General features: G+C 40.3%; 1 protein-coding gene across 7 annotated transcripts in view; it reads right to left on the reverse strand.

Annotated features, from left to right (window-relative positions):
- Nucleotides 1-12,875, reverse strand: part of si:dkey-21p1.3 (collagen alpha-1(I) chain) — a 39,429-nt gene that overhangs the window by 23,009 nt on the left and 3,545 nt on the right. For 6 of the 7 annotated variants that reach the window (XR_005077577.1, XR_005077578.1, XM_037113572.1 and 3 more), the window contains 48 exons: nt 12,755-12,793; nt 12,547-12,600; nt 12,350-12,403; nt 12,054-12,161; nt 11,708-11,761; nt 11,490-11,543; nt 11,318-11,362; nt 11,040-11,093; nt 10,872-10,916; nt 10,739-10,792; nt 10,613-10,657; nt 10,471-10,524; nt 10,336-10,380; nt 10,170-10,223; nt 10,031-10,075; nt 9,729-9,782; nt 9,538-9,645; nt 9,385-9,438; nt 9,219-9,272; nt 8,836-8,880; nt 8,692-8,745; nt 7,950-7,994; nt 7,657-7,710; nt 7,432-7,485; nt 7,281-7,334; nt 7,100-7,153; nt 6,974-7,027; nt 6,760-6,804; nt 6,612-6,656; nt 6,387-6,494; nt 4,986-5,039; nt 4,759-4,812; nt 4,528-4,581; nt 4,257-4,364; nt 4,014-4,067; nt 3,223-3,330; nt 3,093-3,143; nt 2,782-2,835; nt 2,615-2,668; nt 2,440-2,493; nt 2,195-2,302; nt 2,057-2,110; nt 1,101-1,154; nt 843-896; nt 706-759; nt 525-578; nt 290-343; nt 141-194 (listed from right to left, as the gene is read on the reverse strand). Coding sequence is in view for 5 of the 7 variants with exons in the window: in XM_037113572.1 (XP_036969467.1) it covers nt 141-194; nt 290-343; nt 525-578; nt 706-759; nt 843-896; nt 1,101-1,154; nt 2,057-2,110; nt 2,195-2,302; nt 2,440-2,493; nt 2,615-2,668; nt 2,782-2,835; nt 3,093-3,143; nt 3,223-3,330; nt 4,014-4,067; nt 4,257-4,364; nt 4,528-4,581; nt 4,759-4,812; nt 4,986-5,039; nt 6,387-6,494; nt 6,612-6,656; nt 6,760-6,804; nt 6,974-7,027; nt 7,100-7,153; nt 7,281-7,334; nt 7,432-7,485; nt 7,657-7,710; nt 7,950-7,994; nt 8,692-8,745; nt 8,836-8,880; nt 9,219-9,272; nt 9,385-9,438; nt 9,538-9,645; nt 9,729-9,782; nt 10,031-10,075; nt 10,170-10,223; nt 10,336-10,380; nt 10,471-10,524; nt 10,613-10,657; nt 10,739-10,792; nt 10,872-10,916; nt 11,040-11,093; nt 11,318-11,362; nt 11,490-11,543; nt 11,708-11,761; nt 12,054-12,161; nt 12,350-12,403; nt 12,547-12,600; nt 12,755-12,793 (2,817 nt within the window). In the remaining 2 variants the exon portion in view is untranslated. Of the gene's footprint in view, nt 1-140; nt 195-289; nt 344-524; nt 579-705; nt 760-842; nt 897-1,100; nt 1,155-2,056; nt 2,111-2,194; nt 2,303-2,439; nt 2,494-2,614; nt 2,669-2,781; nt 2,836-3,092; nt 3,144-3,222; nt 3,331-4,013; nt 4,068-4,256; nt 4,365-4,527; nt 4,582-4,758; nt 4,813-4,985; nt 5,040-6,386; nt 6,495-6,611; nt 6,657-6,759; nt 6,805-6,973; nt 7,028-7,099; nt 7,154-7,280; nt 7,335-7,431; nt 7,486-7,656; nt 7,711-7,949; nt 7,995-8,691; nt 8,746-8,835; nt 8,881-9,218; nt 9,273-9,384; nt 9,439-9,537; nt 9,646-9,728; nt 9,783-10,030; nt 10,076-10,169; nt 10,224-10,335; nt 10,381-10,470; nt 10,525-10,612; nt 10,658-10,738; nt 10,793-10,871; nt 10,917-11,039; nt 11,094-11,317; nt 11,363-11,489; nt 11,544-11,707; nt 11,762-12,053; nt 12,162-12,349; nt 12,404-12,546; nt 12,664-12,754; nt 12,794-12,875 lie in introns of all 7 variants that reach the window. The other variant, XM_037113576.1, reaches the window with a different exon arrangement.

Here is a 12,875-nt window from a genome sequence, read left to right on the forward strand (position 1 = left end):
AGAGTACTATGCAGAATAAGTACATACTTTCAATATAGGAGAAAGGAGCACCAGTAAATATAAAAAAAATATCAATAATCTTTAAAAAAATGTATTTCAACTGACAAAGGTGAGATGAGGCTGTGTCTGTGGACTTTTACCTTTTGACCAGTACCTCCAGATTCGCCCTTCTCTCCTCTCAGTCCTGGAATACCCTGCATCCAGACCAGTAATGATGATGTTAACTGGAAAAGGCATTTTGTTCTATATGAGTAATATTACAATTATGCTACTGAACGATGATGTATACCTTTGGCCCCATTGGTCCTGGTGGCTCGTTTTTCCCTTTTGGTCCAGCTTTACCCTGAGACACACACAGTAGGACAACAGTAGGACAACAGTAAGACATGTGCTAAATACTGTTTTACTAGCACATTGAATATATAGATGTAAAATTCAATTGTGTATTTGTGTTCAAGGTAAACATACTGGACACATAATAACAAGATTTATTTTAGATTTATATCAATTGCTTGCTTTTGTACCTTGAAGCCTGGTGCTCCAGTGTTTCCACTGATTCCAGGAGGTCCAGGTATCCCCTGGAACATTATCCATTCAAAATGTGTTTAGATAGCACAAAATTATGTTTTGGCACTACTAGATCAGATATTCAAGAATAAGGTCAAATTCCCGTGGTTTTATGTTGCTGTCTGTTTTGGAGCGTACCATTTTGCCAGGCCTGCCAGGCATTCCAGGAGCTCCTCTGAAACCAATATCCCCCTTTGAGATGAGAAGAGGATGCGCTGAATTTAGTGAAAATGTTGAACAACAGAGTCATTTGCATAATGGCACATTTTTCTTACGGGATCTCCTTCATTTCCTTCAACCCCTAGTAAACCATCCAACCCGCTCAGGCCCTGAGAACAAGATCACAACACAGGAAACCAATTGTCAACACAGTCCTCACTTTCAGCTAAAATGCAACTACACAGTAAAACTTTTTTGGTTTGCAGCTAATTCTTATTTTAGTACTTGGAATGAACAGCAATAGTAATGTATTGTAATATCTAATGTATTTGATGATATTTGTATATATTCAATCTGTCAAAAGGGATACTTGCAGGTTTTCCAGGTTGTCCAGCAGGTCCTGGTCTGCCCTGCGAGCCTTCATCTCCCTACAAAACACACTTCATAAAATGAGCTATACACCACGGGGTAAGACTGTGAGAGCAAAATTTGGATTTGATGATTTAATTCTCCCTTTAAATGAAACAAAATATCATCTGAGATTAAAAGAGTGCTTGGAATGGTTTGTAATAAGAGCCCCATATTATGTGCACTTTCAGGATCACACTTTCTTTCTTTAGTCATGTCATTGTCCGAACCACTTATCCCTTTCCATGGGGTTGCGGGGTGTTGCTGCTGGAGCCAATCCCAGCCTTGTCTCAGGGCGAGGGCAGGGTACTCCCTGGATAAGTCGCCAGCTCATCGCAGGGCCCTCACTAGTGAGCAATGTGGGGTTCAGTATCTCGCTCAAGGACACTTCGACATGCAGCTCAGCCCTGCCCGGAGCTGGGATTTGAACCAGTGACCTTCCGATCACTAGTTGACCTGCTCTAGCGGCTGAGCTACAGCCGCCCCTCTTTCTTTAGTGTCCACTAAAAAATATTGACATGCTTAAAAAAAACTTTGATTTTTCTAAAACTGTCTATTGCTGCAGCACCTCTATTCACCACCTGTCTCAACACTCAATTTGAGTGCCTGTCTCTTAAGGCCCCCCTTCTGACAAGCCCAGTGTGCTTTGATTGGTCAGCTTTCAACGACCTGAGCAGGTGATGCCCACTATGTTTCTGCTTCAGCTCTGCTAGTGTTTTCTTGTCTGTACTACAAGTGTGGCTGAGAGCTTTGACTGAATTGTTGTGACATACCATCTTTTGTCATTTTGCAGTTTTGCAGTGCCTGTGTTTTTCCATTTGTCAGATAGAGAAGTAGAGATTACATCAGACCAATCATTTGTCTCTGTGTATCTGAGTCAGAACAATCCGTTTTTTAGAGTTCATATTAAAATTGAACTTACAGTTTTTCCAGGAGCTCCTTTGTTTCCTTTCCTTCCAGGCTGGGCTCTTTTTCCCTTTACAAAACCATTTTATCCATTACAAATAAGTTTTGTTCCATTTTAAATTTTCATCTAAGATGAGCAAAGACTTCCTCTTACCTTTGACCCTTGAATTCCTTTAGTTCCTGGAAGACCTGGAGGACCAGCAGGTCCAGGTTTCCCTTTAGCACCTGGAATGCCAATGAATCCTGGCTTCCCCAAAGTTCCCTAAAAAATGCACTCATGCACATAAATGATGATATAATATGACATAACATAAAGACTTTTGGAACTGACATAATCCCAGAATATTCATTAAAACTGATCTGGCCTAAATCTTTGAGAGTTTAAACATGCCCTCTTACCACTGTGCCTCTTGTTCCAGACTCTCCCTTTGCACCCCTTTGACCTATAATACCCTGTGGATTACACAAGGATGCACATAGACACTGTGTCACTGCGGTTCCGTCTTTATACACACCATTAGATTTGCTTAACCAGATTAATGGTGCCCACAGGGTGTGACACATAAGCACCCACCCTGTCTCCATTGAGGCCAGGAAGTCCGGGCTTTCCGTCCTCACCATGACTGCCCTGAGTTGAACAAGCAGAGACAGTATGACATTTGTTAAGTAAATCTCTACAGATGGATGGATCACTCTCAGAGCACTGACGTATTATAATATGTAAATGGTAGCACATCACACCTTTTGTCCAGGGATTCCTGTTTTGCCCTGAACACCTCTCGTGCCTGGCAAACCCTGAAAAAAAACAAAAACAAAAAAAACATGAAGTTGTATGTTATGTCTTATGTGTTATGTTTGAAACAACTAAACATAAGAGAAACTGCCTTTGCTTAGCATAGTTGTCTCGTGGTTTAACATTGTGCATGCTGCAATTGTAAGATACATTACAGATGAATGTCTCAATTCATAAAAGTCATCACATGCCATAAACATTTTGGTAAATAATATGTGTGAAATATGATAATCCCACATTTAATTCTAACGTCACATACTGGTATTGATGGTCCAATCTGTCCAAGGGGCCCTAACCTGCCAGGAGGGCCCTGAAATAAGAAAGCATAAGATTTGCAGCCTGTATTACATTAAGTTGTTGATTATCAGTTATTGATGTATGTTACTAACAGTGTGTCCAAGGAACCCCTTCTGGCCTTTGGCTCCTGCCGTCCCAGTGTTGCCCCCTGGTCCGAACCGTCCAGGCTTGCCTGATGAGCCTCGGGTACCTGGTTCACCCTTTGAAAGCATCATCATTGTTGAGTTTCCGACTCTGAACCAAACTTTTGACATTCAGTTAGCTGACTTTATCACTATTGGCACTGGACTAGTAGTAGGATTTATGAATTACATCAATGCACATTAATCAAGTTTACTCACATTACCCTCAGATATGTTGTCAAAGCATCACAAAACATCAGCGTTTCAGAAGATGGGCATCTGTCCTTCAGCAGCCACATTAATAATGTAGTCTACAGTTGTTTTGCTCACTTTCTGCCTGTGTTACAAGCATGATTACACATTTGCAGCTCATTTAGATCAATGAGCTGTACTTGAATACAATGTGCTTGACATCCGTTTGTTGCCCCTAACCTTCCCTGCCGCAGTCATTTTCATACTCGTCTGACAGCAGAAAATAGATAATAAATCAAATTCAGCTGCATTTCACAGAGATGTGGATTCCTGTGGGACTTATATCATCACAGAAGATCTGTGTTTGGTAGGTAATTTTCTGTGATTTTTTTTTTTTGTTCACAAATTATCCACATGGCAGATTTACACATGAGTAAGATCACTGCCAACCTCAGCAATCACTATGAATTACTAGAGGTCCAGAAGTAATATTAGTCCCATTTGACTAGAGCTTTTGACATAAATCCTCAGTTCAAGTCCAGTGTTGCTTCTGACTGAAAGTGACTGACTTTGAGGCCTGGAACACCGACTCTTCCTCTGTCCCCTGGTGCACCCCTGTATCCCTGCAAAAGAGGGTTGATGGTGAGGACAGTGCAGATGGGACACATTGTCCTTCAATCCAACCATCAAAATTGAAAAGCACATGCCAGTTACTCTCAGATGATTTTTAAGAATCCATATGACAATACACTACGTCTTTAATCTCACACTGTATGGATATGAGAGGGATTATGATTTTAACTACTACCCACCTGTCTCCCCGGTGCTCCCTTTGCTCCCTGTGGTCCTTGGTTGCCTCTGTTACCTTCAGCTCCCTTTGACCCTCTCTGTCCAGGGTGCCCAGTGTCCCCCTGGTCACCCTGAAATGTCGGTAATACAAAATGGTTTTCCAAGTTTGACTGATAAATGTATGTTCCATATACATGAAGTGCAATGAAGAATGTGTAATAGAACAATTACACTTGTATCAACTGTTTGGAAATGAAAACAACTTGACAAATTCACAAACTGACATTTACTCACCGCTGTGCCTTTTTGTCCAGCTAGACCCTCAGGTCCCCTCGGTCCAACTGGACCCTAAACACAAAAGCATTATATTACTTGATACACATAATCAAGCTTAAAGTACCACTTTTCGTACAATCAAACTGCACTGGCATCTAAATCTGGGGCTTCAGAAAACCCAACACCATTCCAGTTAAATGCAAAAAGATAGAAATCAAATCTGTGACAAACACAGTCTAATCAATCTACCTCCTCACCATCGAGACCAGCAACTCCCTCCTGCCCCAAAGCTCCTCTAGATCCCTGAAAAACAACATTTTAAGACAAACATTAAACAACCGAGTGATAAATCCTTGAACCAATGACTGCACCAGCATCAAGTCTTATACACAGCATTACCTGGTACAATTAAACAAAAAAGAAAGCGCAGATATCTCAAACATGATCAGAGAATCTGAGTAAAATAAAAGCTTTACCTGATCTCCTTTGACACCAGGTGATCCAATTGATCCCTGAGGTCCATCTTTACCCTAAATGTAGAGATAATAAAGCAATAATTGCACAAAAAGTATTGATGCACTTCATATTCCTTCCCTATAGCCTGCTCTCAAAGAGCCTGGAAGGGACAGGATGCTCATGCACAATAAAGTCATCAAGCTTGGTGTTTAAAACAGAATCTTTTTACATTTTGTGTACTGTACATAACAGATGCATAATTAAATGTTATATGATTTGATACACAGGCTTTTGTGTGTAAATTCGTAAAGTGAATCAAACAGAAACAGAATTTAGGTTTATTAGCAGCAGAATTTATCATCATGTTCACTTTAGCAATAATTCAAGTTCATTCATACTTTATCTATACAGCATCAGATGTTAAAAATCCCCCCAAAACCCAAATGATGCTTCTGTGGTTCTGACAAGGCCCCTGGTGAGCTCAGCAATACACAGCTCAGATCATGAAAAGCAGTCCTAAATCTTGTAATGCATAATTGACTTTGATCAAAGTACCAGAGTCAATCAATGACACCCTGGATCATCACCAGACCTGGCCTGATTTGATGACCGACCCGGAAAAAAAGAGAACATTAAACTCTTAAAAAACCATGCCGAACAAGAAAGAAAGAAACTTTCTGTTCATTGATCGCATAAGCAGTTGTCATAAGAGGCCTGGTACTGGCAAATGACCAACATTTTGACATGTGAAGCTTTGGAAGTGTTACTAAGAATATCAAACCAGACCAGCGCTAATGCATGCTCACTCACTGCCATGGTTTACTGACGTAAGCAGATGTAATTGATGGCCTCATTTTGTACATGTATCAATATTTAAGGAGGTTGTCTTTTTGCCCTTTTCTGTTGGTTGGTTCATCAGAAAATCTTGGATTGAGGGTGGGTCTCGATCAAGATAAGACACCTTTCATCTTTGGTGTGGATCCAGATAAAGGGGCGTTTTTTGTCGTCTTCATAAATTTCTCAAGGAATAATACATAAATCTTAATGAACAAAAATCTAGCCTATTTAGGTCACTGGTATCTATGAGTGAGTGGAATTTAATGTGGATCCAATTACAAATCTGGATTAAGTAGATTTTAACATGTTTTATTTGATAATGGATTAGGCTTGATTGAATTAAAGGGATATTCCAGTGTAAATTTAATCCATAATCTAACACGCCTTGACACCGAGTACGACCCCCCTCGAGATAAAGTTTGTGGACTGCTAGCTTACATAGTTTTAGCATCCTCCCTGGTATATAGTTCAAATTTACTGGCAGACACTGACAACTACATACAATTGGTCAAAAACAAGATTTACCGTCAGTGTTCAGGCCCTGAAGTTAATGCTCGACAACAAAAACATAAAAATAAACTTACAGGGTAACCGATAAGTCCAATAGGGCCAACTGGACCTCGTGGCCCCTGGTCACCTGGAAGGCCACGGGGCCCAACCTCACCCCATGGTCCTATGTTACCCTGGATACCCTGCAAACAAAGAAAATACATATTTAAAAAAAAAAAAAAAGGAAGGACAGACTTCAGGTCAAGTCAAGTTAATTTGAAGTAATGGATGGATAGATGGTTTTAATAAAATCATCTTACAGGAGATCCTCTGTATCCCCGTGGACCAGGCATACCCATCTCCCCCTGAGCACAGAAAGACATGAGGTTAGTGAAGAGACCTGAAAAAAATTTGAAACTTAAAAACTTGATTAAATAGTCAAATCTAAATGGCATATAATTGACATACTGGGTGGCCTTGTTTTCCCCTTGGTCCCTCCTCGCCTCTCTTACCCTTTAAAACAATTATGATAAGGTGAACAGCACATTAAATTGCAAAGTATAGACCATGTGATCAGTGTTTGTCCAACAGGACAGAATGATGCAACTTACAATGGTGACTGATGCTTATTCTGATTAAAATATTAGCACTGACAAATATGATTTTTTGCATTAATAGGTACCTTTAAGCCTTCACTTCCTGGAAGTCCTCCTGGGCTTTCTTTACCTTTAACCCCCTAAAGAAAACCTTTTAATTAAACATTTTTTTTTGCAATCTCAAAAAATTATGCAATATTTTTGTAACATACTCTCTCCCCAGGCTTTCCTGGTGCCCCCTTCACTCCTCTGCTGCCAGCTTCTCCCTGTCGATGGACACAAGTCCACGGTTATTAAATATGTATCAGCACCACATATAGATTAAATTAGAAATGTGGTATTTTGTTTCATAAGAGTTTTTGTAAAATCTGAAAAAAGGTGGTTAAGACTTACACTCTTGCCTACAGGTCCTTGAAGGCCAGGAGCTCCTGTCTTCCCCGGCAATCCCTGTATAAAATATTAAATTGAGCTATCAGCCATCCATCTGTGACACTGTGAGGTAAATGTACTTGTTCAGTGTTTAAATATAGAGGGTTGAACTCACCTTCAGTCCTGGAGGTCCAGTGTCCCCATTCATTCCATTTGCACCAAGAGGTCCCTAAGAGAGAGATTATATTCATCTATCACTCTCCCTGTTCTCATAACCCCCACCCCACTGCTACTTTTACTTAAATATGGAGTTGATAAACTCTATTAGGTAATAAGAGAATGGAGATAGTAATATGTATGTTATATTGTATGTTATATGCATATTGTTGGTTTGTCTTACCAGAGCTCCAGGAGGTCCGTCCTGTCCCCTGTTTCCTACATGTCCTTGAAACCCCTAAAATGGGATACAGATTATGTGAGATCTTTGGCAGGCTGTTTTTTTTCTTTTCTTTTTGAGTGTATGAACCGATTAAAAAAATATCTTTGTCTATATGAGTGAAAGGTTACATGACAATTATTATACTTAATATTTAATATTCTGTATTCTTAAGATCATTACATTTTTCAATGAGATTTCTAATCTTAAAAGTTTTACTTGATAATATTTTAAATTATTCATATCATTCTGACTACCTTTAGACCTTTAGGTCCAGTCACTCCTGGGACTCCAGGCTTCCCCTACACAAAAGGTGGATGCATATGAAAATACAAGTCTTCATTAACATCTATATTAGAAGCAATTTAAGACATATAACCCTAAATTGCATTCACATTTTAGTAGATAGACATATAGCCTTACTCAGATTTATATGTGGGAAATTAACAAATGGAATTAGTTTCAAATCATTGTGATTTGGCATGAAGACTTTTTCTGCCATCGACATATATAATCATAAAGATACATCAACAACTTGTACAAATGTACGTATGTTAAATGTCCAGCGTGTAGAATTTAGTGACATTCAGCGGCAGGGTTGCAGATTGCAACCAACTGAATACCCCTCATCTCACCTTGCCTGCAAAAAACACAGAAAACACAAAAGGCCCTCTGTCCCCTTATTCCTAAACAAGCAACATTTGGCAGACCCCGCCACCTTTCTAGCTTTAAACAGTGTTCTGGGGACCTTATTTTCAGAGATAAGTATTTATTAGTTATTACCTTGCTCATATTGTAAATAATAAAATTCTGAGTTTAATTTCTTCTCTAAAACCGCATAGTGCCCCTTTAAGTCCTACACACTGGACTTTTAAATTATTGCATTACTTATTCTGATTAAGTAAAATAATTCTAAGTAAAGATAGTGAGTAGCGTGAATATATATTTGGATTGAACACTGAAGTCACAACAGAATAAGAAGAGTAGTCATGTAGGAACCTTAATACCAGGTTCTCCTTCAAGTCCTCTCTCTCCAGATTTTCCCATCTCTCCCTGCAAGCAAGAAACACAACAACATGTGTGGTATGGATTTAGCCCAATGATCAACAGATAGAATAAACATTTCCACTCACTCATACTCACAATTGGACCAGGCATTCCAGAAAATCCTGCTCGACCTTCCCGACCCTTTAGCAGGAAACATTAAAACACTGATTAGGATATTGTGTTTTGTCTGGTACCTCCAAATGCTACTGTCATTGGAAACATTCCCAAATTGAGTATAGCACCACAACTTTGAATACTGGTGTAAAATTGTTGTTTCAGTATATTCAATTTCTGGTCCTTAGTTGTAACTAGCTGACATTTTTAAGAGTAATGTTCTCCCTCTGAAAATCAGCAATGACCAAGTAAGCCACACAACAACACAACATAAATATAGAGACAAGAAAAAATGTTGGCCTTTTATCAATTAACTGCTTATGCAAATGAATTTCTCTATTCAACAGCAACCATCTTTATCCTACCTTGTCTCCTCGAGGCCCAGGAATTCCTTGGCTACCATCTGGCCCTCGATCTCCCTACAGAAAACCACACATGTACATACATGTACAAGTTCCTTTATTAAAACAACAACAACAACAAAAACATTCAAGCAACGATTCATACCCACCTAACCTAATCAAAACCCACCTTCAGTCCATCTTTGCCTTGCTTCCCTTCCTCCCCCATTATGCCATCAAAGCCCTAAAACAATGAAGGCAGATATAAATCAAGACAGTTAGAATTAAAGTTGTTACAGCATACTTGCTGACCAATCCTTCATCATCTGTTTTTTTCACTCACGCTGGATCCAGGAAGTCCTGGTGGCCCTGTTGGGCCTCTAAGCCCCTCAAGTCCCAAAGGGCCTCGTCGCCCCTTCAATCCTTGTTTACCTGGAGGCCCTGGAGGTCCCTGTTCACAAATACAAGTCACTGAACTGATCACTTATCTGATCAATAAACTCATGAACAATTAAGAGGAAGGATCCAACTCACCAGGTCACCCTTAAACCCTGGGTCACCCTTTTCACCCCACTTGGCTTTAGCTCCCTAGTGGAGGTTAATTGCGGGTACACACACACACACACACACACACACACACACACACACACACACACACACACACACACACACACACACACACAAAGCAAACAGAGAACACCTGCACATTTAGCTCAGTACCAAAACAACAATTATAATATAACAAATTGATGAGATCATTGTACTCCACGTTTTATAAATGATATAAACAGTTTAGCATCAGACTGCAAGACTGAAATTGCTTTAAGTAATCTTACGGGATCACCTGAGGGTCCAGGCTTTCCTGGATTCCCATTGGATCCCTAAAATGAGACAGAAAATACAGATTTTCAAGCTCTAACATGACAAGCTCACTTCAGCACGTCTAAGTTAATATGTTCATCCTTGTTGTCTTACATTAAGTCCAGATGGTCCAGGTTCTCCGATATCTCCTTCATCTCCTGGATCTCCCTGATGAAACACACTGAGGTCAGATGACACAGTGACCCTAAAATAATGACAGCAATCTTCTGCTGCATGTATAACTTTGGTTTCTGTTTGTTTTTCCTTAAAGAGTACTCACAGGGTCCCCTTTAGGGCCAGGAGGTCCAGCTGGTCCTGGGTTTCCCTGTAAGAAAAAAGGTTGTTTTCTTTATTTATTTTATTTGTCTTCATAAGATAAAACACAGAAGTATGACTGCTTCAAAAAAAGTTATACCTGAGGGCCACGGACACCAGGGAACCCGATCACTCCATCAGGACCAAGCTCTCCCTGAAGCCGGAAGTGTTGACAAAGTTTAGACATTCAATATGGTAAGTAATTGTCATTATTCAGTCTTTGTGAGTAGAGTCCTTGTCACCTGTGGTCCAGCTGCTCCTCTGATGCCCAGTCCACCATGATGACCCTGATAGCATAAAATATGTTTCACAAGTATCTTTATATGATCAATTTGGTTCATGACTTGATCAATAAGTTGTTTACTTACTGGCGGTCCTTTAACTCCTAAGAAACCTTTAACTCCTCTGGGGCCCATTTTGCCCTAAGCAAAAGTTAAATGAATTAATATACTCCATTCTTCAAACATTTTTTGGAGAAACATGTCGTGTCAGAAAACTTACAGGTGGGCCTGGTGGTCCACTAAAGCCTTGAGCGCCAACCTCCCCCTGAAAATAATCAGCAGTTTCAATCACAGTGTCATTAAAAACAATGAGGGATGTGGCCTGATGGTCAAGATAGAGGAATATTTATATGAATTATGTTATCCGTGGATAATTGTTGACACTGACCTGAGTTCCTGATGGTCCTGGAAAACCAGTAGGACCTCTGGCTCCAGGAAGTCCCTGTTGACATGGGATGGTTCAGATGTTGAGGTGAAAAATCTCTTCACATAAAAGCGGTGATTGATGAGTCATGAAGATTTCAGTAATCACTCAAACAACCACCAATAAATAAAGAGTGTTCATTTTCATCAGACTAAAAAATGCTCACTTCACTTTATGAGACCTTTACAATGATGAGGCTACAAAATGAGTCGCCGTTAATTAGTTCAGTCATCTGTACTTACTATGTAGCCGGGGACACCAACAACACCTCTCACTCCTTTATTTCCCTGATCACAGTAAAATAGGAAAATTAGAATGTACCAGGCCTCCACTCCTGCGAGATGTACGTGTGTGTGTGTGTGTGTGTGTGTGTGTGTGGTTGAATGTGTGTGTGTGGTGGATGGTGGATCTGACCTTGTCACCATTTGGTCCTCTGTGTCCCTGTGGTCCAGGCTCCCCTTGATAACCCTAAAGGGGTTTGACAAATAGCGCATGGATTGAATTGAGGAACTGGCACGTCTGCAGTACCTAACACTTTCACATACAGCTATGAGCAACTACAGTAGTCTAAGGTATACTGAGGCCTCCATCATTTCCATCCCCGTAACATTAGAAGTCGAGGCCACTCTTACCCACTCACCCAGCTCCCCTTTGCTGCCCTTTTCTCCTCTGTAGCCTTGGGGACCCTATGGAGATGAGCACAGAGTTAATTTATCAAGTTGTGACAGTAATGCACTTACATGTAGAGTTGCAATGACACAGTAAGTCATTTGGACATTTGCATGTTCTAGCTTCTTCAGCTCTTTGGAGACATTACTCTCTCTGGGCTCTGGGAAATTTGGATTTGTATTTGGCACAATTTATGATTCAATGAATTGTGAAAATAATCATTATTTGCAGCCCTGTTTTCATGAAAAGGCCTGTTTGATAGCATGGCAACATTACAAAAACACATGTACAGTATTTCAGCAGATGTACCTGTTCTCCAGGTAAGCCAGGAGGGCCTGGATCTGAGTGCTCTCCTGGGCTGCCGTCACTTCCGGGTCGGCCCTGTGGACCCGGCATACCTTGTGGTCCAGGACTACCCTGAAGTGCAACACAACATGTAACATAAACCAGTCAACTCAGTACATTATCAAAGTCATTCTGTAGTTAGGAGAGAGGAGACTGTAATAAAGGACTGTTCATGAAGCTGAGCACTGTCTGATATGTGGGGTAAATGAAACAATCCTTATCAGCCTGGTGAATGATGCAAACAAAGGAAAGATACCTACAATTTTCCCTTGAACTCCTTTTCGTCCTTGTTTCCCAGTAATTCCAGGTGGACCCTGGAAAACAAAAGTAGAACAGAACAGGAGTCCTCTCAGAATCTGCCTATGTTTGGTATTGTCATGGAATGATACTCTTTAAACTTAGATAGCTGTTTAAATGTTGCCGTTTCATGTAAATTAAAACACTGTTGAAAACTTACAATAGGTCCGTCGTCTCCAGGAGGTCCCAAAGGCCCCGGAGGCCCCTTAAGTTTCTGACGAGGGAAAATAGAACTGACTCACAACATGCCCTACGCGTGCTTACTACACTAGACACGCTGTGAACAAAGTACAGCATGTAGATGAAGTTACAGAGGCTGAGATTCAGGTAAGTGTGTAAATCAGTGTGGGAAAAAAGGAAACACCTACCGGCCAGGTAGAAATTAGCTTTTTAAAGAACTTCTTTTTCTGCAAGGAAATAACATAGAAAACATTACGTTTGCATTCTAAACCCGATTCTCTCAAATGATCTTTCAAACAGACTACCAGG

This window comes from Acanthopagrus latus, chromosome 11 (genome assembly GCF_904848185.1).
Source record: "Acanthopagrus latus isolate v.2019 chromosome 11, fAcaLat1.1, whole genome shotgun sequence".
Lineage (NCBI taxonomy): Eukaryota > Metazoa > Chordata > Actinopteri > Spariformes > Sparidae > Acanthopagrus > Acanthopagrus latus.